The 24041-nt window shown below is 41.8% G+C and overlaps 1 protein-coding gene across 1 annotated transcript; it reads left to right on the top strand.

The window, feature by feature from the left end:
* The first annotated feature begins 541 nt into the window (after positions 1 to 541).
* Positions 542 to 24041, top strand: IL1R2 (interleukin 1 receptor type 2). Its single transcript, XM_035115237.2, has 9 exons — positions 542 to 763; positions 3408 to 3535; positions 3634 to 3892; positions 9496 to 9670; positions 13972 to 14146; positions 16437 to 16502; positions 20124 to 20259; positions 21636 to 21781; positions 23496 to 24041. The coding sequence occupies exons 1-9, from the start codon at positions 750 to 752 to the stop codon at positions 23621 to 23623; spliced, it is 1227 nt and encodes a 408-aa protein (XP_034971128.1). The 5' UTR covers positions 542 to 749; the 3' UTR covers positions 23624 to 24041.

Below are 24041 nucleotides of genomic sequence, written 5' to 3'. Positions count from 1 at the left end.
GCTCTCCTCATATATATTTATATATATTTGGCATCAGGCAAAAACGTTTCTCTTCTCCCAGGCCTTTGGCTAATTAAACAATTTATGGCCTTTTATGAGTTTGACCAAAATGCGGGAGGCAGTGGAAGACAGGAGTGCCTGGTGTTCTCTGGTCCATGGGGTCACAAAGAGTCAGACACGACTAAACGACTAAACAACATGGCCTTTTAACTTGGGTGGGTGTTTTTGCTTTGTTACTTTGTTATATATTTTTGTGTTTTTATATTGTAAATCGTCCTGTGGTCTTCACATAAAAGGTGGTATAGAAATGTAATGAATGATAAAAAATTAATAATGCAACCAGTTAATGGTTATAAGGTAGAAGATCAACCTAAATTCTTTTTTTCTGGCTGGCAGCCCTACAAATGCTAACATTGTCAACTGATTAGCAACAGTAAAAACCACTTTTGTTGTCTGAGGTTAATTGTAAGTTTTTCCTCCCACTGGAAACAAACAGCGTCATAAAAAAGGAAGTCACTTCCCCTTGCTTTGAACAAGTATTGGGTTTTCTTCTTCCCCATAGCCTCGAAACGCTGGAAAGGTGTACCTCATACCTCTTTTGTTCTGACAAATCAGAATTGGGCAACTTGGGCAAGTTTTCGTAAGTTTTTCTGATATATACATACACACACATATATATGTCCATCTGCTGAGACTCTTCCATTAAGATAAAGTACTTTACAGCTCTTTGAAAAGTTCCAAGACAAAAGATGCAGAGATCTGGGTAAGTGTGAAATGCTTCTTTGTGGAGATAGCAGAGTAATAAAACATGGACAGTTCGATTGTTTGTTCAAAAGTGGGGGGGGGGGGAGCTAATGGACCAAGCATATGAGTGCGGATGGTTCTTGCAACTATTTATTGACTATAATAAGACGTATGCAGAGGTCTTCACAGAACTATATTTGGTGAAGTAAAACTCTGTAGATTCCATATGACTTAAAAATTGAGACCTTTTGTCCAGGAATGAAAGACTTCTATGAGGTTTTGCTTTTGCTTTCTTTCATGAAGGGCATGAAATATAGTCAACATTGGTTGGTTTGCAGCATAGGGCAATGGGTGGCCCTGTGTCTGCTGAGAGGTTCTGTTCTGCTGAGAGGTAAATGGACACTGCTTGCCTCCTATAGTCCACTCCAAAAACTCAGGACTAAAACCACCCATTGTGGGGTGTTTTAGTGGGTGCCCCTTCCTGTTTTTGCAACTTTGCTTATAGGACAGAACTCAGTCTAAATTTGCATCTATGCATATAAACTGCTATATACAGATTTGTGGCACATGGCTTTGTACTCCTAGTCTTCTAAGGACATAGAGTTCCACTGGCCCCTTTCCACATTCTGTTGCCTATTCCCCCTCGATTTTATGCCAAAGGGGACTGATTTGCACTTCAGCATTTCCCTGTGTATGCTATCCTACGCATGTACCTCTCTTTCCCACCAGAGAAAGATCCTCCTTTCCCTTGCCCAAAGCAATCATGTATCCATCACTCTCACTGGGAGCCAATGGACTTGGGTTCTATCTGATGTCCTCAAGGATAGGAAAATCATTCTCACAATCTAGGGGGCTAAGGTTAGCCAGTGGCTGGAGCTGCTGTCAGAAGAACTTTAGATGGTAGAGAAAAAGCTTGGTCAGCTATACTAAAAAGGTTAAATTTTAGAGAAAGACAGTGTGCCCACTTCCCTTATTTTGATTTTGGCTTATATCCTGGTTTGGAGAACATGACTCACGTTTCAGATTAGAACCAGAAACATGAACTTGCACAAAATGTATTGAGTAATGTGTAGACCATGCATTTTCAGTGCTCAGATACCTAATAGTTGGTAACCATGAACTTAATTTAAACATCCTTCAGCAAGCTTCTTCCTGTGGAGTCTAGGAAACAGCAATAAGAAACCAGAATAATAAGCCAGAATAATAATTTTAAATTGCTGAAAGTTGGGTTCTAGCAAAAGCCATGCTTTCCTTTGTCTTTTCCCAAACATACTTTAAATATGTAAATAATCTAAGGAAAGATTTGGGTTTGCTCACAACACACAATAGACCCATATCTCTTTAGCAAACAGTATCCCTTCTAAAGTAAACTTTGGTTGCATAAAAAAGGTTGTGTGATGATGACAAGCTTAAAATACAGTGTTTTGGAAGCCTTTCAGCAAGCAGTACTAGAAACACCTGGCTTTAAGTCCCCTGAATTTAGGTCACAGGACTTAAATATGGATATATGACTGTGGAGAAATGTTGTGTCCACGATTATGTTTTGTGCTGGGGGGAGGGGAAGTTAATCATGTGGTCTGTGTTGATGTCAGAGGGTGACTATTAAAGTCACAACTTTGCACTGTTACTATAATAGCAGTAGCTGCTTAGCAGCAGATTCTGAAAACTGAGAGAGATCATCACTTTTAGTATTTGTAGATGTGGCTTGGATCACATAAATTCATTTTGATTGGTCTGGAAAACAATAAGACTTTGGTTGGCTGGTGGTTCTAGTCAGCAGAGAAGAGCAGTCAACTGTCAGTTGGGAGAAATAATGTGGAGTGGAGAAAGTTGAGCTGAAAATGGACGCCTAAGGCATCCATATTAAGAACAACATATTAAGTTGTTCATCTCCAGTTGTACACAGCCCACTTCAGGGGTGCCAACACATTTATTTTGATTTGTTATGTTTACTTGTCAACTTGTTACAAAAATAAGTCTCAAAGTGATTTACTCCCCCCCCCTCTTTTAAGTGTAGAATACTTTGGTCTTGGTTCATTGGTCATTGGAAGCTGTGGTTCCTTTGTGATATATGAGGGTTGGGGTTTTTTTTACACACATATATACAGGCTGAGCATCAGATGTTGTTCGGTGTCGTCCCAAACATCTGACAGGTATCAATTTGGTCACCCTGGTTTTAGAACATGCCTGGCAAACCTGCCACAGGCAGCCAGAGACTGTGGTACTTCAGAATGGAACAGGTACTTCAGGATGGATCCAGTCTGCAGTGTTCCAGTCCAGTACTAGACTATCTACTCCCAAGTTCAAAAGACGAGAAGCAAAGTTACACCAAGCACTGATGGAGCAGTACAGCATATACACTTCATTGTCCACAACAGAGACACTGTTTTGTACTCTGGGCGTGAGTTGTGGTGAAATGCTTGTTAAGAAGGTTGGCCACCACTAATGTAAAGGGAATCCAATCCATGTTTTCATCAGAGTCTGGAGTAATGCCAGTTCCAGTTTTAAGCCCAGGAGCTCTAGAGACAAGGCTGTCAGGCAGTTGAAGAGATATTTCTGGCGGGCTTTTCTCATGCCTAACAGTTTGTTCTAAATAAAGTAGTTTAGTCACCATCTAGTTTAGAGCACTTCTGTTGTTTTGACACTCTTCTTCTCATTCGCAGGTTCCAAGGTGTCACCCATCTTACTCTTTCCTGTTTTCTATGGAATATGGTGCCCAGGCTCTTATGTATTTTCATTGCCAATACATTGGATACTTCTGCCTTCCGAATCCAGCGTACGGGAAGTGCAGGTGAAAGCAGTAACCATCAATGGCCAAGTCCTGGTTTAGAACATTCCAGTGTTTCTTTCTTCTTCTTTTTAATACAAAGCAATTCTTTTCTTATGTAGATAATTGCCAAGATCGCACCGTGCATTTCAGGTCCACTTTTGTACTGGCAGGAGAACCAGTGGTCCTCAAATGCCCTCCTTTGAGATACAAACAGATGGATGCTTTTGGTCAGCCCTTGAATCTCACCTGGGGGAAAAATGGTTCAGCAACAATTATCCCTGCGGGATACAGAGAAACAAGAATTCTCTTACAAGATGATGCTCTTTGGTTTTTGCCAGCTTCCACTGAGGATTCTGGGGAGTATATCTGTACTCGAAGGTAGGCATTCTAAGGCACAAGACTGTTAGCCTAGGCTACATAGGGTTAACCAGATAACATGCAATTAATCTTATTCATGCATCACTGAAGACTTACTGGCAATGGATTTACAAGACAGATCTGGGGTACTGTTTATCAAGTGTTGGAGAAGGTAAGATACATGGAGAAGTAAGTGTTCTTTAGAGCAGAGACTAAATGTATTGGATTTTTTTTGCTACAACGTATCTGAGGCCATCTTAATCCACATAACTTCAGTGTACCAAAGGTACCATATTGTACCCAAGATTGGTGTGTGTGTGTGGCATGTGGCATGCATACATGTCATATGTGTGACTTGCATCTTCAGGGGGAGGCCACCATCACCAATGCAATGTGAAGCCTAGCCACAAGAGGGTATGGCTCCTCAGCTCTGGACATTGTTGTTGTTGTTGTTGTTGTTGTTAAATGGTGGTCGTAGAATGTGGAAGTGACTTACGCTTCCTTTCTTTGGCATTCTTGTTTCATGTGTGGAGCGAGGAGGACAGTCATGTTTCTCCCGCAAGGAGATGTCTTGAACTCTGTGTATATCTGGCACTACAAGGGATGCTGGTGGCGCTGTGCTCTAAACCACTAAGCCTCTTGGGCTTGCCAACCAAAAGGTCGGCGGTTTGAGTGAGCTCCTGTTGCTCTGTCCCAGCTCCTGCCAACCTAGCAGTTTGAAAGCACGCCAGTGCCAGTAGATAAATAGGTACCCCTGCAGTGGGAAGGTAAACGGTGTTTCTGTGCGCTCTGGCACTCGTCACAGTGTTCCGTTGCACCAGAAGCGGTTTCGTCATGCTGGCCACATGACCTGGAAAGCTGTCTGTGGACAAACGCCAGCTCCCTCAGCCTTAAAAGTGAGATGAACACTGCAACCCTATGAATGGACTTAACCGTCCAGGGGTCCTTTACCCTTTTTACCTTTACCTATGCGTGTGGCACTTTGCAGGTGGTATGGAAAGAGGAAGGGCAAAGCACTCATTGAAATGCAAGTAGCTGAGGGGAAGAGCTTGGGGCACCTGTGTCTTTTGCAAGGAGAGGGGCATGAAATGAGCTTTGAAGATTCTGCAATGTTTTGATGATTATTAACATTATCACTCTAGAAAGCACTATGCATACTTATTAATGGTTACAATTGTGGTTATTAATGGTCACATTGAGTGCTGTTTTGTTTTTAGTGTGGGTTAATGCATAGCCCATGATATGGGGTTGGAAAAGAGAACTTTCCTCCTGGGCTTGATGAAGGCAAGTAGCCAGGCAGAAGCCTTGCAGCAGCCTAACATGCACTTTCCATCTTTATGGGCAGGAATGGGTGTGATTTTTAATTGAAAATGGCTCAAGGAAAGGGAAGGTCAAGAAGCCTCCCCACCATGACATCAATTTTCCTCCTCATGTTGTAGCCTCAGTGCCTGCATTTTGTTAAAAAGTGGAAGAAAAGAAGTAATTAAAAAACCAGTTCATGGACAATAGACAGCATCAGCTTGCAAGGTTTGGCCTTAAATTGTCCTTGATGTCTGTTCAGGGCATGCGTTTAGAATAGGGAGGCTGTCTGGAGTGCAGAAAGTGGTTCCTTACAGAACTGGTCTTTTGTGGTCCCACCTGTTGCCACCTGTTTGAACACCTGAATTTGTGTGATCCTTGTAGCAGTCAATAGCTAAAAGTGACATCCGCAAGGAATTCCAATCACATTTAGCCCTCCAGTAAGAAACAAAAGGGATGCGGGTGGCGCTGTGGTCTAAACCACAGAGCCTAGGGCTTGCTGATCAGAAGGTCGGCGGTTCGAATCCCTGCGACGGGGTGAGCTCCCATTGTTCGGTCCCTGCTCCTGCCAACCTAGCAGATCGAAAGCATGTCAAATTGCAAGTAGATAAATAGGTACCTCTCCGGCGGGAAGGTAAACGGCCTTTCCGTGCGCTGCTCTGGTTCGCCAGAAGCGGCTTAGTCATGCTGGCCACATGACCCAGAAGCTGTACGCCAGCTCCCTCAGCCAGTAAAGCGAGATGAGCGCCGCAACCCCAGAGTCATCCGCAACTCCTAACGGTCAGGGGTCCCTATACCTTTACCTAAGAAATGAAAGATGGAAGGGGATGGGCTTGCATTTTCAAATGTCTTGAATTGGTCATTGCTGATAAACGGAAAAGATGTCCCCCGGAAAAAAATGATCTCCTCTGAGAGTGATACTGACGCTGTTGAGCCTGATAATGATGAAACAGCTCTTACACTACCTCTGAGAAATATTTTAGCAGTCTTGCACAGACAGAAAAGTGTCCCCGGGTTGCTCAGTAGAGAAACACAGATGTGCTCAGTGTCCTGTGGTGTTGCAATGTACTTAATACCAGAAGTTACTCCACTGAGTGGCAAGGGACATGTGCAATGAAAAGCATGCAAGACTTTCAGTGTAAACCTCAGGGGGACTGGCATACATGCAGAAAGAGGACACTTATTGCAGAGGATATGCAAATGATTTTTTCGGTGAAAAAGTCAGCGGCTGATGCTGTTTTGTTTCATAATGTCATTTCCATTATAATGCCTCTATATTAATCCCACAAGCAAATTCATCTGGAAGATATTATGTCCTAATGAAAAATCCAAGTCAAACCTATGTAGTTCCTTGCCAAGTAATCATGAGCAGAACAACATACACCTTTTTCAGCCCGGTCCTCAGGTCGCAAAGGATTTATCACGAATGTAGGCTGGTTTAATAGTTGCTGCTTTTGTTCAAGGAACCGGGAATGACAATTTTGTCGGGGCTTCTAAGGACAGAAAATCTATGTGCAAACTAACTTATTTTCAGAAAAAAATATATAGTGATGGACAGCATAAAATCAACCATACAATTACTTTTTTTAAAAAAAGAAGAATTAAAATACATCAGAAATCAGCTTGAATTGTATATAAGAGATCAATATAGCTGGATCTTTTAGACAATGTACAAACCTGGGGATATTTCAAACATTACACCAAAGAAGGGCCCCCATCCATATTCTCTGCAGTTTGTGACCTTGGCTTCTCTTCTGCCTCAGATAAAGTATTTTAAATGTTTAATCTAGCTTTTTTTTAAAAAAATGATACACACCCTGAGCTGTATTCAATGGTGGCTTTGCATTACATGACTGTTTATTTGTTTTAAGCAGATTTTTCCAACTGCATAAATTCCTCATCAGACACTCCACACAAAACAAAACAACAACAAAAGGAACACACAAAGTGTGCATTGCTCCTTGCTTACACCCTGGTGGAATCTAGACACACACATATAAAACACCATGGAAATGCTTTTTTTAAAAAAAAAGGTTTTGAAAATATATATTGAATTTGCCATAAGCCCACCATTGCCATCTAGTGTCACATTTGTATAATGCACTTAAAGCATTATATTTGCTGCTGCCTAGCTGAGTCCCCAGTATCTGTGGCAGTTTCTCCATAGGAGTCATAGGTCATATCTATTATACAGCATCGAAAGGGCAACCCAATGGCCCTGGCATTGATGTGAATCCTATCTTTGTGACACTGGATCGTTCTGAAGGTTATCTGTCTATTCCTGCAGCCTGATCAAACTTGTGCTGCCAATATCCATACCTCTCAAACACCTGGGCTTCTCCTATTTTCACCAAGATTGCCATTTAAGCGCAAGTCAGCTGATGGCTTTATTGATCCCTTTTATACTGAAGTCAATAAGGCCTGGAGTGCAGATTTTCAGTTCTGGCTGTTTAGCTCACAAGAGGAAGCAGGACAACTCCCGAGTCCTGACATCATATGGCAGAGGTTTTCAGCCTTTTTGAGTCCATGGATTCCTTGACCAACTACATTCTTTCTGCAGCACCCCCGTGGGGCTCAGGAGCCCAGTTATGCCGCCCCTTGCCTGCAGAGCTGGCAATCCCTCACAAACACCCTCCCTTGTGGAGTGTTCCCTCAGCCTCCTCTCCCCTCTCCTTAGGAGTCCCCTGGGCAGCTGCTGCAACAGTCCCTGGTCTTTGAGCTGCCCTCCCTGCCCCAAACAGAGGTGCCTCCCAGAGGCAACAGGTCATGAAGAGTCGGACACGACTAAACAACAACAACAATTGCCAGGGCTGCTGCAATAAACAGCCACACAAGCCTTTGAGAGGCAGAGATGCGAGAGGGCATCAGAATAGGGAGGGAGGGAAGGAAAGAGGGACAGAGGCCAGAGTTGCCTGCAGCACCCCTGACCATCATGGCACCCTGGTTGAAAAGCACTGCCATATGATATTATTGTTTGTGTGTTTGTGGAGTTAGATTTACAGGACATTCATCTGAGTAAAAAAAAGGGGGGGGGGAATGAAGCAGGTTCCTGCCTACAAACATCCCTGTCTCAGATACAAACCTCGGCTTGTGCTTCTCCTCATGAGCAAGGAACTTTAAACAACAACAACAAACAGTCTCCAGCAGCTAAGGATCTCTTCTGTTTGTCAGTGTCTTCTTGCTCAGTCCTTCAGTCCTGGTTCTGCTAACTTGTTACTGTAATGGCTTATTGTTAGTTGTCTCTCAGGTTAGAGAAACATCACAAGACAGGCCCTCCCCCCCCCCCCCTGCTCTTTCCTCAAGGCTTGCAGTGCTTTGTCCTTCCTTCCCAAACAATTTTCTCAATTTATAGCGGCTGCCTGCACAAGCTCAGGGAGACTTCCCGACTGACAGCTTAAAAGGCAGAACTGTCGGCTGAGGCCCACAGAGCCTCTAGACAAATAACTTGATGCCCCAAACCTATTCCGATATTGCCGGGTATACTAAAATCTTAATAGATTTACCGAAATATGTCTATAAAATACTTCCTAATTGTCTAAAAATACATTTGAATGAAATGTATCTACAGTCATACCTCAGTTTAAGTTACAGGTAGGTAGCCGTGTTGGTCTGAGTCGAAGCAAAATAAAAAAAGTCCTTCAGTAGCACCTTAAAGACCAACTAAGTTTTTATTTTGGTATGAGCTTTCGTGTGCATGCACACGAAAGCTCATACCAAAATAAAAACTTAGTTGGTCTTTAAGGTGCTACTGAAGGAATTTCTTATTTTACCTCAGTTTAAGTACGCTTCGGTTTGAGTACTTTCAGTTTAAGTACTCCGCGGCCCCGTCTGGAACGGATTAATCCACTTTCCATTACTTTCAATGGGAAAGTTCACTTCAGGTTAAGTACGCTTCAGGTTAAGTACGGACTTCCAGAACCAATTGTGTACTCAAACCGAGGTACGACTGTACTGATATTTGTCCTTCCGAAGCTTAACACACCCACACCCTCCCACACCACAACAAAGCAGAAATAAGCTCAGTACAATTTGTTCCTCCTGTCGGGAAGCCAAGCCAATCTAGTCATATTGGCATTTGTGTTCAGTGTGCTCTGAAATCAGCAGGAGCGGGGCTGCTCAGGTCCCTCAGGTATTGTCGGAAGAATCAAGTTGCCAACCAATGATGCTTTTTCAGAGGGCGGTGATTTTAGTGTCCTGTGTGTACTTGTTCAAAATGGTTAAATCTGAACAATAAAAAGCCATGGTGGGTTATGGTGCAATGATAAATCTTTATTTGTTGAGTATGAATGTCTTATTTCTTCTTCTCTCCCCCTGCCCATTTGCAGGAATTCTTCTTACTGTGCTGATGTGTCTGTTCCTCTCACAGTTGTGGAGAAAAGCGCTGTTCGAAATATTTCCTATCTCCAGAAGGCCTTCACATTTAGTCCTGGAAAGGTTGTCTGTCCCGCCTTGGAGAGTTTTGTACAAAAGAATACAAACTACGAACTCAAGTGGTACAAGGTATTATTATGGGTAATTTCTTCATGGCAGTTTGGGAATTTGAACTTGGACTTCCAGTATCCAAACGCTTAGGGGACTATCATCTGCACTGCACTCATAAGATGCTGACAGTATGGTAGAAATTGCACAATTTTGTAATACCTCAGACTGATCCTATGCAGGGTTATGACATGCCTAAGTCCATTCATTTGAACTGGCATCTTAGCGTAATTGTGGCTGCAATGGTCTTCCAGATGTTGCTAGATTTCTGCAGCTGGCATGACCAGGGGTCCAGGATTATGGGAGCTGTAGTTCAACCACATCTCAAGGGACATAAATTACCCATCCTTAGCCTAGGATTAGCTGTAGCTTTGAACAAAGACCTTCAAGTCAAGTACTTTATTATGGTCATAGACCAGCATAAGCAAAGCATCTAAATAAATAGCATAACAGTATGAATGTAAACGAATAATTATTAAATAAATAGGAGCAAGAACCAAACATAGATTTTAACATATACATAGAATACTTCATTAAGGATAGAAAATGGGTGCGTAAAAGTTTATAAGAAAAAATAAAAGATCGGTGAACACAGCTATATGGGGAAGGCTTCAGAAGTGCGGGTCTAACAATATGGGCCTTCAGTTTAGGATTGAATTGTAGCATAGACCAGGGGTGGCCAACTCCCAAGAGACTGCGATCTACTAACAGAGTTAAAAACTAGCAGTGATCTACCCACTTTGGGGGGGGGGGTTTCAGGTTAAAGTTGAACTTTTTTTAGGAAGGAAAGCCCTGTTTTGGGGGGTTCAAGTCAATGTTGTTGAACTTTTCTAGGGAGGAGGAAGGACTGTTTTTGGGGGTGCAGGGCAAAAATGTGGAGCTTTTATTAGGGGAGACAAAAGCTGTTGAGCTACTTTGTGGGGAGCCAGGAATCTATCAGTGATCTACCACAGACGTCCGGTGATCTACTGGTAGATCACGATCTACCTGTTGGACGTGCCTGGCATAGACCATTCTTTGTCGAATATCTATCATGGCAGTGCAAAATCTGGCGACTGAATATGTGACTTCTGGGCTCTCGTCCTGGAGCAATATGAAGATGTTGTGTTGTTCTGAACGCCCAGGAAACTTATATAAGATGGGTTGGATAAGCCTAGTTCAAATGTCTATAATACTGGCAATGAAAAAGTTGTTTCCTGCTGCCCAGAGCCACATGGGCACATCCTCTCCTTGTAAGGTAACTTCCTATAACGGCCTTCCTGAATTGCTGAAGGGAGGGCCTGACAATGGGCCAAAGTGAAAGCCCTTCGTTGTTTTGGTATTTTGAGATTAGCTATGTATGGTATTTGGGAAGTCAAGTATCTTCTAGTTTTGCTAATTAAATTTTTTGGGGACCTGGCTAGGTCTACCTGTTGTTCTCTGTCTACAACACACTGTTTAATGTTGTTTTTTGCTTGTTCGTGTCCCATGGTGAGTAGGATCTGTGGACTGAATCCTAAAGTTGTTACTATGTTTTCCACAGCTCGTTTCCATGTGGACTTAGATTATGGTGGCCTGAAGTTGTGCTCTTGAGTTAAAAGCTGTGATACAATAGCCTGAAAGTTTCATTAGCTTGCTTTGTTTTTAGAATATTTGCATTTAAGATGACAAGCTGTTTTCGCAAAGAAGAGGTCCATCACAAGCTTTCCCCCCAAAAACCAAATGTTCTTTATGTTCAGAGGCAGCATAGCCCTGAGCATCGGATACCGAAGCCAAAAAAGAAGGTTGTTGCCATTGTGCCTTGGTTATCTCCATGTTAAACTCAGAATGCTAGACTAGATACAGCATTAGTTCTGATCCAAGAGAACCATGCTAAGTTGAGTCCAAAGCCTGAGGCTTTTTTTTTGGAACTGCTTAGCACTTAATTTAGTTCGCCAAAACTAATTTCCTCCTTTTCTCTTAATTAAAGCCACCCACTCCATCCAAATTCTAAACAAACCATTTTCCATGTGTAAATTCTGTTGAATTATGAATGTGCACGGTGCACATTAAATTTTGACACTAATGACTTGGTAACTGGAGGGCAGTAGTTCTGAAATCCTGCAGAGCCCTGCTAAATTTATCTGTAGTTTATAGCCCTTTCACTAGAAACCAGGTCTGTCAGCAACTGACTAGACCATGAGTTTTTATTTAGTGATAACAGTGTCTGGCCAAGAATGGAAAGTGAAGCCCAGGATCACGAGATCCTTTTAAAAAAGTTATTCTGGAATCGTGCCAAGTTGACTTTGTGATGGAGAACCATTTTGAGCAGGTTTGCCTGAGGAATTTGATCATCGCTCATTCTGATATGAACTGGCCTAATCTGCAATTCCTGGACTGACTAATGTGTGGATCAGAACATGCCCATCAGATCTCACACTTCTCCAGATGCTGTTGACATAATTTTCGGTTCAATATAAATTATCAAGAAAAATATTTGGAGAGAAAACAAAATGCATGTTTTAAGAGAAAATGCAGTTGAGAATAAGCACTTAAATGTTTCTTGCTCAGGTTTTTAATAAATAAATAAACAACCCCCCCCCCAAAAAAACATTAATGCACATATGGGATGGAGAAGATTTCTGGGTGAACACATGTGAAAGTGATATGGACCAGAAACGGAGGCTTGTCCTTTTTTAATCTATCATTAGTTGATCAATACAATATGGAATTTTCCACTTACACTGCCACTACAATAGTTAGTCATTATTGTGTAACCATGTGGTTTATTGCAAGACTCCAACAGAATGACCTCACAAAGAGCCCTTTCCTTTCCTGGCACCACACTGAAACTGAAGAGAATTTAAGTCCAGAGTTACTCAAAGCAAAGGATTTCCCGTACCTTTAATAACAGTGTAAAAAGAAGGGGTTTGAGGAGGTAGAGCATGTCACATGAATTAGAGTTGGTCCTACGACTAGTCACTCTAGTGCACTTCTAAAGGTATAGAAACCCCATCTTCCTTTGTCTCTGCCTGACTTTCTGGGCTGGACATTCAGCGCTGTCTTTAGCATATGCGCCGCCAGGGTGCAAAGATCCACCCAGTGCCCCCAAATTTAGTTTAGCCCCCAAATTAACTTTTATTATGCTCATGTCAGACACCACACTTACGCCTTATCTCTTGTTTACGAAAGAAGGGAGGAAAAAGAAACAAAGTTTTTTATTTGCTCATTTCTTTACAATACACTTATACTTAAATATACACCACCACCACACTTAAACTTATAAGTATTGTTTAGGCACCTACTTAGGAGAAACATCAGTCGTGCCAAAGGTCAATACAATATAGCAGCTCAATACAATACGTAACATAATATTTTGATGCAAGAGTTAATTTTGCGTGCACGGTGCTGTTGTGAATGACAAGCACCGCTGTTGGCGCAGCGCGGCTTTGGTAAATGAGCTCAAGTCGAAAGTCCTTTAGTGAAACTGTAGGTATACATTTCGGTCATACCTAGGTATATGTATTTTGTTTTTCTAGCTTGATCAAAATTATTTATTATTTCATAACAGGTAGATAGTTTAGAGCTTAGGCGGCTTCAGCGGTGGGCACCTGGCGCCCCCAGAATTCGGCTCCTGGGTGCCCCGCACCCCTTGCACCCCCGGGTAAAGACGGCCCTGGCTGCATTTGCCCCATAGTTTGGTGTAATGTACAAGAGCCTGCACTGAGCACCCAGAACCTTGCATTTCCCTCCCCCTCTCCATGTCTTCTCCAGTTAGTTCCCCCTTCAGCACTTCCTAGCTTATTGTTAGGAGTAAACCAAATAGCCACACTTTCAAACCCTGCTTAGTTAAGGAAGCCAGCTTCATAACCCATGGTTTTTTTGTTTTTTGTTAAGTTCGCCTGTTTTTAAACTGGTCAGAGCTTGTTTTAAACCATTGCCCTTGGTTTGAATGTAATAAACCAGGATTTGTGGAAAATGAAAATAACTCTTATTCCGACTCTGTGCGGGGAAAAGGAGGGGGAAAGGTGTGGGTCTGGTGCTTACTGCAAGATCCTCTGTGTTCATGTACATATTAATAAACAGTGGCATTTAAGCTTTATGTGTATAAAAAGCTTATTGGAGGCACTTTTCTGCTTTGGAATTAGCCAGGAATCGGACCCCTGCCGCAAAGTCTTTCAACTGCTTCATGGCCTTTCCAAAATGCCACCATTGCTGCATCAATGGATGTTAAACTAGCTCAGTGACATTAAGAATTCACTGGGGGGAAAAATCACCTTAAGACTTCTTGGCTGCTGTATTTCATAACTAAATGTTTGGCTGCCCATTTTATTTGTGTACTTTTATTTTTATTTTGTTTCTAGGACTCAACACCTTTGGCTATTGACAACCAAAAATTTGCTGTTTTGAAGGGCACAAATTATCTCATCATAAACTCTGTGTCCTTGGATGATTCAGGCTACTATACTTGCCAGCTGACCTTTCGGCACGAAGCAGGACAATATAATATCACCAGGACCATTCAGTTAGAAGCACTTGGTAATGTTTACTCTTGAAGTACTAAAGTATGCAATGATGAGCAGGACTGTACATAGATGATCCACTTTGCTTTGCTTTAAAAAATACAAACTTGGTATGAAGTAAACTTTGAATTTTCCACATGGATCAATTATACAAATGTGCATATTGTTAAAATATGCATAGCAGGGAGTCATTGCTCAGAACACAAGCTATGCAAACGAAAGGTCCCAGGGTTAATCTGTGGCATTTCTATGCAAGGCAGGAAAAGACTGCAAACCTGGAGAGCCATTGCCGGTCAGTTTAGGGTGTGTGCTCTCCCCACTGCCTTTTTTCTCTATACACAAATGACTGCACCTCAACTGATCCATCAGTTAAGTTAAGATCTTGAAATTTGCAGATGATACAACAGTCATTGGGCTCATCCGGGAGGATGATGAATCTGCATATGGCCAGGAAGTAGATCGTCTTGCCTTGTGGTGCAGCAGGAATAACTTGGTGCTAAATGCCCAAAAGACAGTGGAAATGATAATTGATTTTAGAAGGCGTCCTCCCATCTTGTTGCCAATCTCCATTCTTGGTAACATGGTTGTAGTGGTAGAGTCCTTTAAGTTCTTGGGCTCTATGATCTCTCAAAAATTGAATTGGTCAGATATCATCAATATTATTATTAAAAAGGTACACCAGAGATTGTATTTCTTGTGACGACTAAGGAAATTTAATCTGCCCCAGGAATCGCTGGTCCAATTTTATAGAGGTATTATTGAAATTGTCCTCTGTAATTCCATTACTGTCTGGTATGGTACAGCCTCTAAGCTGGATAAGAAGAGGCTCCAATGAGCAGTAAGAACTGCAGAGAGGGTAATTGGTGTTAGTTAGTTTGCCTCTGCTCGAGTCAGGAAGAGAGCAGAGAAATTTGCTGTAGACCCTTTGCATCCTGTTTGATTTCCTCCCATCCGGACGTCGATACAGGACTCTATATACAAAAATGTCTAGGCACAAGAATAGCTTTTTCCCTTGTCAAATTGTTGAATCTGTAGTTGTGGGCGGAAGGGAGGCCAGTTGGTGGTCAGGGCCTTTTCGCTATGCTGTTGTATTGTGAGGGGAATAGTGGTTGTATGAGGTACGTTTTTTCTTTACATTGCAATGTAGTCGAAGCAAAATTCCAAGTATGGTTGATACTTGGCCAATAAATTATTCTATTCTATTCTATTTAGACCAGAGGTGGACCAGATGTGAGCCATGGGGCCTCCCCATCTAGCCCCTTACCGCTCCACAGGGAGTTATTGATACTTGAAAACAGTTCACTGTTGTCACTAGAAGAAGGCTATTTTTGAGTCTCCTGTGTGGGGCTGATTTTTAATGTATGGGGTCACCGATGGGAAGGAAATGGGTAACCCTCCTCTCATGCATTGTCACACCCCCAAACACTCTTCTGTTGAGGTCAAAATAATGTCTCCCTCAGGATCAGAAAAGTTCCCCAACTGCAGATTCACGGAATGTGCACATCCTGTCTCTAAACAGCTTTCCTAGGATGTATTTTGGCAGCGAAAGAAAAGACTCATACTCTTTCTCGTCATTACAACTGCCAACTGCTAAAGCCCCGAGCTTACCCAGCACAACATTCCAGCTATTTGCTTCAGATAAGGGCCTGAAATAGTTTCAGAAGAGAACTAAGATCGCTGGCTAGTGGCCAGTGGAAGTGTCAGGAATTCGCAGCCTTTGTGGGAGGTAGAATGCTTGTGGGTTAAATGCCTCCGCTTGCAAAACTGAGTAGTTTATGCCAAAAAACAGCCCTGGGAGGTCATTTCCATTAGCTCGGGAAATGCAATATTTAACTAATAGTGGGAAAGGGTAGACAAATACACCTGTCTCATTTTCCCCCTTTTATTTTTAAATTTGCACAGGTTTCTTTGTCTGCTGCTCTGTTAAATGAATATAGATATATATATGTTAATTTACCTGTTAGTCAGTACACAGGCTGACCAGCAGGGGGTGGTAGTGTGCTTAATGTGTTTTCACATCAATGTAAGAACTGCACATTCTTCCCCCATTTCAATTCATTTAAAACAATCTGAGAACCTCTGAAAACTTCACAGAGCAAAGAGAGAGGAAAGAGAGAGACACAAGATCTCTGAATGCACTGGAATTCTAATCGATGTTCATTCTGGTGATACGGTAACAATTAAATTTCAGCCGAGCCTTATTCTTCTGAGGTTATTTCTCTATCCTGGTAAATAATGGAAACTATTGCTGTATCAGAAAAGCAGATGTAATTCTCTGCAACATCTTTTCTCTGAACTCTCACTAGGCCAAAAGAAGAGAAACCGACCTGTGATTGTCTACCCAAATGAAAAGATTACATTAGCAGGTCTCGGTAAGGCCAATAATTTATTCAAGCAGTTTCTGAAAACAAAGTACCATTATGTTATGAAATATGAATTATAACTCAGTTTTAAATTTCTTACCAATGGGTTTTAGCACTACATTAGTTCCAACCATAATAACAGCTAATGGTGGTTTGACTGACTTTGCTATAATTGTGGCAGAATTAATGATATCTGCTGCTTCCTGAAGAGGATCCACAATTCAGCCTTTTGCGAACAGGGCCAAACCAAACTTGCACATAATGTGTCTTGTCATGATTCTTTCCCTGCCTTGTTCCTTCATGTCTTCAAAACTGAGGAAAGGAGTGGAGGAGCTGAACCGTTTTCCTTGCCAGTTACTTGGGCAGAAATCAGACTGGGGTGATTTTGATTGAACAAGTAGCTGCCAGGACATGGTGACATCCCAGTTGGCCACTCAACCACCAGCAGCTTCCATGTATTTTAGAACAAATGGAACAAGAACACCTTGAATACAGGAGATAGGTTGTTTGGCTCTAATTCTCCTTATCCAGGGATCTTTTGAAACTGAAGTTCTGTCTAGGGGTTAGAGCTCTTAGCAGATCGCCCTCATCAAACTACAATTCCCAAGACATTTTGTTGCTTGCACTCGAGACACCCTTTCTTCTTTGGACAACACTTTAAAAAGTTTTGGCACTTTGTTCCTCTACCATGGTGTCAAAGATATGGTCCATATCATTGTGAGAACCCATGCATGACACTTGAAGTAGAAAAAAAAAAGATGACATATGTGTAGTGCAGAAAAGAGTGTTCTATATGCTTGGGGGAAAGTCAATAATATGGAACACTTATTTCTTCTGTTTAACAGCTATTCCAGAAATGTAGGAATGTGTGTGCTCTTTGGATAAACCAGCCTTGCGAAAGAAATGAAAAAGCCCCCCCCCACACCATTAGCCTAAAGGTTTTCACCAGACCTCCTACCAAAATCTTTTTATTTTTATTAAATTTCTAAATTGCCCTTCATTTCATAATTGCCCTTCATTTGAGGATCACAGGGTGGTTTACAATATATCAACACCAAAATGCATACTGTAGTAGCAAACGAAAACAATACTGCCCCCCCCCCCAGTTTTAAAAGGCTATATATTGTTTAATTAGCCAAAGGTTTGGGAGAAGAGGAATATTTTTTGCCTGGACCCTAAAGATATGTAATGAAGGCACCAGTCAAGGCTCCCTGGGGAGAGCATTCCACAAGCAAGGGGCCACCTCAGAAAAGGCCAGTTTGGTCCTTGAAGTATTGCAGTCCTGAGCAGTTTAAGGCTTCATAGGTCAAAAATAGCATTTTGAATCGGACCCGGAAACTAACTGGCAGCCAGTTCAGTCAGGCCAGGATTGGCATTATATATCTTCATACCATCCTGCCCTGGTAAGCAACTGCTGCATTCTGTAGCAACTGAAGTTTCTGAACCATCTCCAGAGGCAGCTCCATGTACATAACACATTGTGCCAACCTAGAGGTCAAAAGCTGGCTGGAATATGGAGCCCAGAACCTGATCTGAGATGTGCGCTTGTCCACAAGTGGTCACATATTCCAGGTCCTAAAAAGAATTGGTGCAACTTACAGGGACTCTGGGTAATTTGAACCAAGAACCTCATGGCCTAGCCTAGTGAGCTACCATGGATTCTGTGTGAGCAAGTCTTCAAATGTAGAAGGAAATGAGGATGTCAACATGACCTCTGCAATCGGTAGGCAGTAGGTTTCTAGGTTGGCCTCTATTGTGGCTAAATCTAGGCTTTTCTTTCATCTTTTTTTTTTTTTAAAAAAAATTTGTATTAATTTTAAACAAATTGTATCACCAGTCAGACAATTTTACAACAACGTGTGTAATTTTCTTGCATCTTGCCATCATTCGGACAAGTGCAGATTGTATGTATCAAAGAGTTCACTGTGTTCTCAAGTCTAACTTGGCATACAGTATTTGCAACAATAACAAAAAAAGCGTTGAGGAAGTGATCGGTATTGCTAAATATGTGCACGAGTTTGAAAGTGATTTCCTTTCAAACAAAGCATATATTTTTATTGTGCCTTCATGGGAGAAGGAAATTTTGTACCTAATGCCCTTTGAAGACAGGGCCATCTCCGGCTGATACTGTGCTTTTGAATGAGATCCAGCAAATGTCATTAAAAAAAACACCAAAAACTTCTCTGCAGCAATAAAATATTCCATGTGCAAACAAGTACAGTGACTCATGCTATTCTAGGCTATTGGAATGTGTTCCTTACTCAAGAAGGATGTGGTTAAGCCACATGATCCTGGCTAGCATAAATAGAAAGGGTCATCAGCTAAACAAGATTGACTCTTATTGCTTTAATTCTGTAAGAAGCTGTTCAAACTCACTTTCCACCAGCATCTCTTCCAACTCCTCTTTCCGGGATGTTTACTAAAGAAGTGTTTTTATTTTGAGGCTTCAGGCATCTCTGGGAAATGTTGCTTCTTTGGGCTGTTCCTGCTCATCTAGGGGATGTCTGAGGTATTTCACTCAGCCAGGACAATTATCTGTCACTTTTGCCTTGAGATTGTTGGGGTCGGCTGCATTTTATTGATCCTATTAGATCCTTGTTAGCTGATGATAAAAGCTCTGGAGTGCAGCAGTTGTTTATTGCAATGCTCTACCTATTTCTTGGTTCCCCTACTAGGCTGGACGATTGGTCAAAAAAGGCTTGGTCAAATGTTGTCAAATAATACTCAAGTTTATTTTTAAAGCATTCTTTTTATTAGGACATTCAGTGCTATTTTTCTAGAAAAAAAGAGCTGCTGGAACTCACCATGAGTGCCTCCTTTGTTCTCTTATAATGGTGATATATTTCTATTGTTGTGACCCACCCTGAATTGCTTGGTGATGGAAAGTGGGATATAAATCTTACAAATATATGAAAATTGTAAGCTGCTGTCTATACCGTGGCATTCCTGGCACCATGCAGTGTTTAACAACAATATTTGACTGGCGTATGCCAAGTGCTGAACTGGATGCCCAATACATTATTTGCATTGGAAGTGGACAAAAACCAAGACGTTTGCAACACTTTAAGTGTCTGCAGGTAATCAGACTTTAGAAGAAGTGGTGTGAGAATTGTATTTTCTTCTTCCACCTGTTTTACTAAAAGCATTTACATTTATTTACATGATGAATAATGGCCAATTGCTTCTCCGGGTAGACTTGTTGGTTTATTTAGTTCAGTTTCTAATATACCTTTCCCCAAGGAGTCTGATTTGGTAACAATTAAAACAAACTTCTAGTTACAGGTGTGTTGGTCTGCTGTAGTTGAAACAAACAAACAAAAATTCCTTCCAGTAGCACCTTAGAGAAGTGTGCATGCACACAAAAGCTCATACCAATGACAAACTTAGTTGGTCTCCAAGGTGCTACTGGAAGGAATTTTATTTTATTTTATTAAAACAGAGGGCATGCAATAAAACCATAACACACCTACCGGTACTTAATCCTGGCCATTGAATGCCAACTGAAATAAGAATGTATTGAGCTCTTCAGAAGACTTAAGAATTAAGGAGTGGTGATATCCATTATTGCTCAACATAGTACTCAACATTTGTTTGTTCTTACAGTACTTCCATGTTTCCTTTCAAAACTAGGTTCCCGACTGACAATGATATGTAAAGTGCTTACTGGAGAAAGCAGCCATTTTTATACCGAGGTTTGGTGGCTAGCCAACAAAACTTACATTGGTAGGCTTTATCAAAAGGGCAGAGTTACAGAAGGAGAACGTCAGTAAGTATTATTACGCTCACCCCAATCTCTGAGCAGTGAGAGGTGCCAACACATACCTTGGGTTTAGTTTCTTTAAAATGGAGGTCACTTGAGACAGCAGTATATTTGGGATACGTGGTTCTATTTGCACATATATACACAAGATGAAAAGGCTCACAGCATTAACAGATCTTGGTCCTCTGTTAGGTTTCTAGCCACTACAACCCTGCCATAGTTTTGGATTCAGCAATGAGAAGAAAACATCCCAATTCAAGATGAGGCTGACCATTATTGTATACATAGTTCACTTACACTTCACTTTGGCATCACCTCCAGCTAGCCACCTAACTGTGACATCATCTAGCTCACCAACTTCTCCACAAGTATATCATGGGGGACTTTGTTGAAAGCCTTACTGAAATCAAGATGTGCTACATCCTCACCATTCCCCTGATCCACCAAGTTTGAAACTCTATCCAAAAAAGAGTTCTGGGTCCGATTTCAGTCTGGCATGATTTGCTTTCGAGAAACCCATGCTGGCTCTTCATAATCACAACATCCATTTCTAAGTGCTCACAGACAGACTGTTTAATTATCTGTTCCAGAACAATTCCTGGTATCAATGTCAAGCTGACCGGTTGGTCATTTCCCGGTTCCTCCGCCTGCTCCCTTTTTTAATGCCTGCAGTCCATGGGGACCTCATCTGTTTCCCAAGATTTTTTTAAGCAATTATAGACAGAGGCTCTGAGACCGTATCTGCGAATTCTTTTAGTACTCTTGGATGAAGTTCACCAGGCCCTGCAAATCTTAATTTATTTATAGTAGCAATGAGGTCCCTAATACCTCTTTTCCTATCTTGAGCTGCAGCTTCCTCTCTCTATCATTTATTATATTTTTCACCTTTAAACCACATTCAAAGCCTATTCAGTCACCATAGTATACTTCGTGGCTGAATGAGAATATGAATCTGCATTGTCCTGGTTTTAGTCTCAAAGTGCTTCCAGACAGATGGTTATTGTGGGGTTGGTGCTCCTGCTGCATGCAAGGTTTTCCCTCTCTGGGGGAAATCCCAAAAGTTAAAGCATGCCAACAACCTAGTTGCAGTGTGGAATCCCCCTGACACACTAACAACTACTGTACATTAAAATGGTTCACTACTGAGATCCTGTCAAACCCACTTTTCTTACTATTTTGAATACAAAATATTCAAAATCAGGGTGTTGTAGTGAAATGAACATATTCCCATGTGCTATAAAATGCTGTGCTCATTGTTATGCACCTCACCACCCACCCACCACACAATGCTAGACTAAAAAATAATAATCAAATTACAGCGTTCTTGAAATGCTATCAATTAAAAAAAAGTGATCCTATAAATTGCTGTTTCCTTGTTTTAGGGAACTTGTAGAAAATGGTGAAAATTACATTGAGGTGCCCTTGATTTTTGACCCTGTGAAAGAAGCTGATTTCAATACAGACTTCACATGTGTTGCCCATAATAGTCTCGGGCATGAAATACGTGCAGCACAAGTAAAGCAACAAGGTATGTGTCTGTGTAGGAATACTATTATTGCCCTACTTGTTAATGTTACAGGTAGGTAGCCGTGTTGGTCTGAGTCGAAACAAAATAAAAAAATTCCTTCAGTAGCACCTTAAAGACCAACTATGTATTTATTTTGGTATGAGCAAGCTCATACCAAAATAAAAACTTAGTTGGTCTTTAAGGTGCTACTGAAGGAATTTTTTTATTTTGTTTCTACTTGTTAATGTAATGGTTCAGCTCTTCAAGACATTACCAGGGTTGAGAACCTGATTGTGCATCATGGCTGTATTGGTAACTGCAAAGAAAATATCTAATTCTTCCAACTCAAGATAGGGCTAGGGTTAGCCCCTTGTTTGAAAGCCTGGGGGCGCTGTCAGTCAGTGTAGATAGCACTTGGCTACATGGAACAATTCTCAGACAGTATAAGGGTGTTACCTTTTGCTTTGTTGGGCTAAGAGAGAGTGGTTTCACAAGGTACAGTGGTACCTTGGGTTACAAACGCTTTGGGTTACAAACTCCGTTAACCCGGAAGTAGTACAGTGGTACCTCGGTTTAAGTACACAATTGGTTCCAGAAGTCTGTACTTAACCTGAAGCAAACTTTCCCATTGAAAGTAATGGAAAGTGGATTAATCCATTCCAGATGGTCTGCACAGTACTTAAACTGAGGCGTACTTAACCTGAAGCGAACTTTCCCATTGAAAGTAATGGAATGTAGATTAATCCGTTCCAGACGGGTCCTCGGAGTACTCAACCTGAAGCGTACTTAACCCAAAGTATGAGTGTAATTGTTTCTGGAAGTCTGTACTTAACTTGAAGCGTACTTAACCTGAAGCGAACTTTCCCATTGAAAGTAATGGAAAGTTGATTAATCCGTTCCAGACGGGTCCGTGGAGTACTTAAACTGAAAGTGCTCAAACCGAAGCGTACTTAAACCGAGGTATGGCTGTACCTTGGGTTGCGAACTTTGCCCCAGGGTGAGAATGGAAATCGTGCGGCGGCAGTGTGGTGGCACCGGGAAGCCCCATTAGCAAAAGCGCGCCTCAGGTTAAAAACAGTTTCGGGTTAAGAACGGACCTCCGGAACGAATTAAGTTCGTAACCCAAGGTACCACTGTATTATGAAAGAGGGATTAAGGAACTCCCTATCCACTTTCTTCAAATATGGCTAGCCTCTCTTGGAAATAGGATATTGGGCAAGATTATACCATATTGGCCTGAATATAAGCCACTCCCTTCCTTGCTGCTCCAGCCTGCATGGAGGGGGGGGGGCAGCTGAGCTGCATTGCCAATGGCCTTTCCCCTTCCTTGCTGTCTCCCTTCCTGGCCTTGGGGGAGAAGACGGGGGACTATGCACTGGGTGGGCGCTGCTGTGCTGTGCTCCTGGCGCTGTTTGCCCCACGCTCCTGGCTGCACACCATAAGGTTGCAAATGCCGCACTTTAACTTTTCACAGTCGGAATTGGGGGGGGGGAGTGAGGCTTATATTCAGGCCAATACGGTAGTTCCCCAGATCTAGAAGGGCCTGCTCTTCTTTTATGCTGTTAACCATTGTAACTTAGTTTCTTCCATTTTTCTTCCTCAAATGTCATATGACCTTTCTGGGAATTCAATACTCCATTTGAAATATGTGGGCTTTATGAAATAACACCCCTGCTTTTTTTTTTTAATTTAGGCTGTGCAAAGTTTGACACCAACTTTTATTTTATTTTTATAGAACGCGATACGTCTTGGTACTTGGCACTCATTCCTGTGGCTCTCGTTGTCGCGATTGCGGGAGGAGTGTGCCTGCATAAATGTTGGAAGAGAAGATCAGCAAGGGGATATATTGCAGCCAAATCCTAAAGGACAAAATGTTCTTCTTTTAGCATAAAAACAAACCAACCGCTCGGTAATCTGCTCCAATATATCAAGAAACCTTTTGGATGAAAACAAAAATCACCCAAGACATTTTGCTGGCACAGGCAGGAAAGCCTGATGTAATTTCCCACGGTGGTAAAATATATATATATATTAATAAAATAAATTGCAAATTGTTGCCAGTTAATTTACCTCTCAAATCTGCTGCTTGAGGCTCCTCACACTAGTCAGAAATAAGGCTGCTCCTTGCAGAAGCAGAAGGTGTGTCAGAAGGGCCATAGCTCATCTAGTGGGCTCTTAAAGTGGTAGAGCATTGGCCTTGCATGGAAGGTCCCTGTCGAACACCCTGGAGAGCCACTGCCAGCCTGTGTAGACAATATTGAGCTTGATAATATAATATAAA

Source organism: Zootoca vivipara, chromosome 4, assembly GCF_963506605.1.
Source record: "Zootoca vivipara chromosome 4, rZooViv1.1, whole genome shotgun sequence".
Lineage (NCBI taxonomy): Eukaryota > Metazoa > Chordata > Lepidosauria > Squamata > Lacertidae > Zootoca > Zootoca vivipara.
Note: the sequence above shows the minus strand (reverse complement) of the source record. Positions and strands in the feature narration are given on the sequence as shown.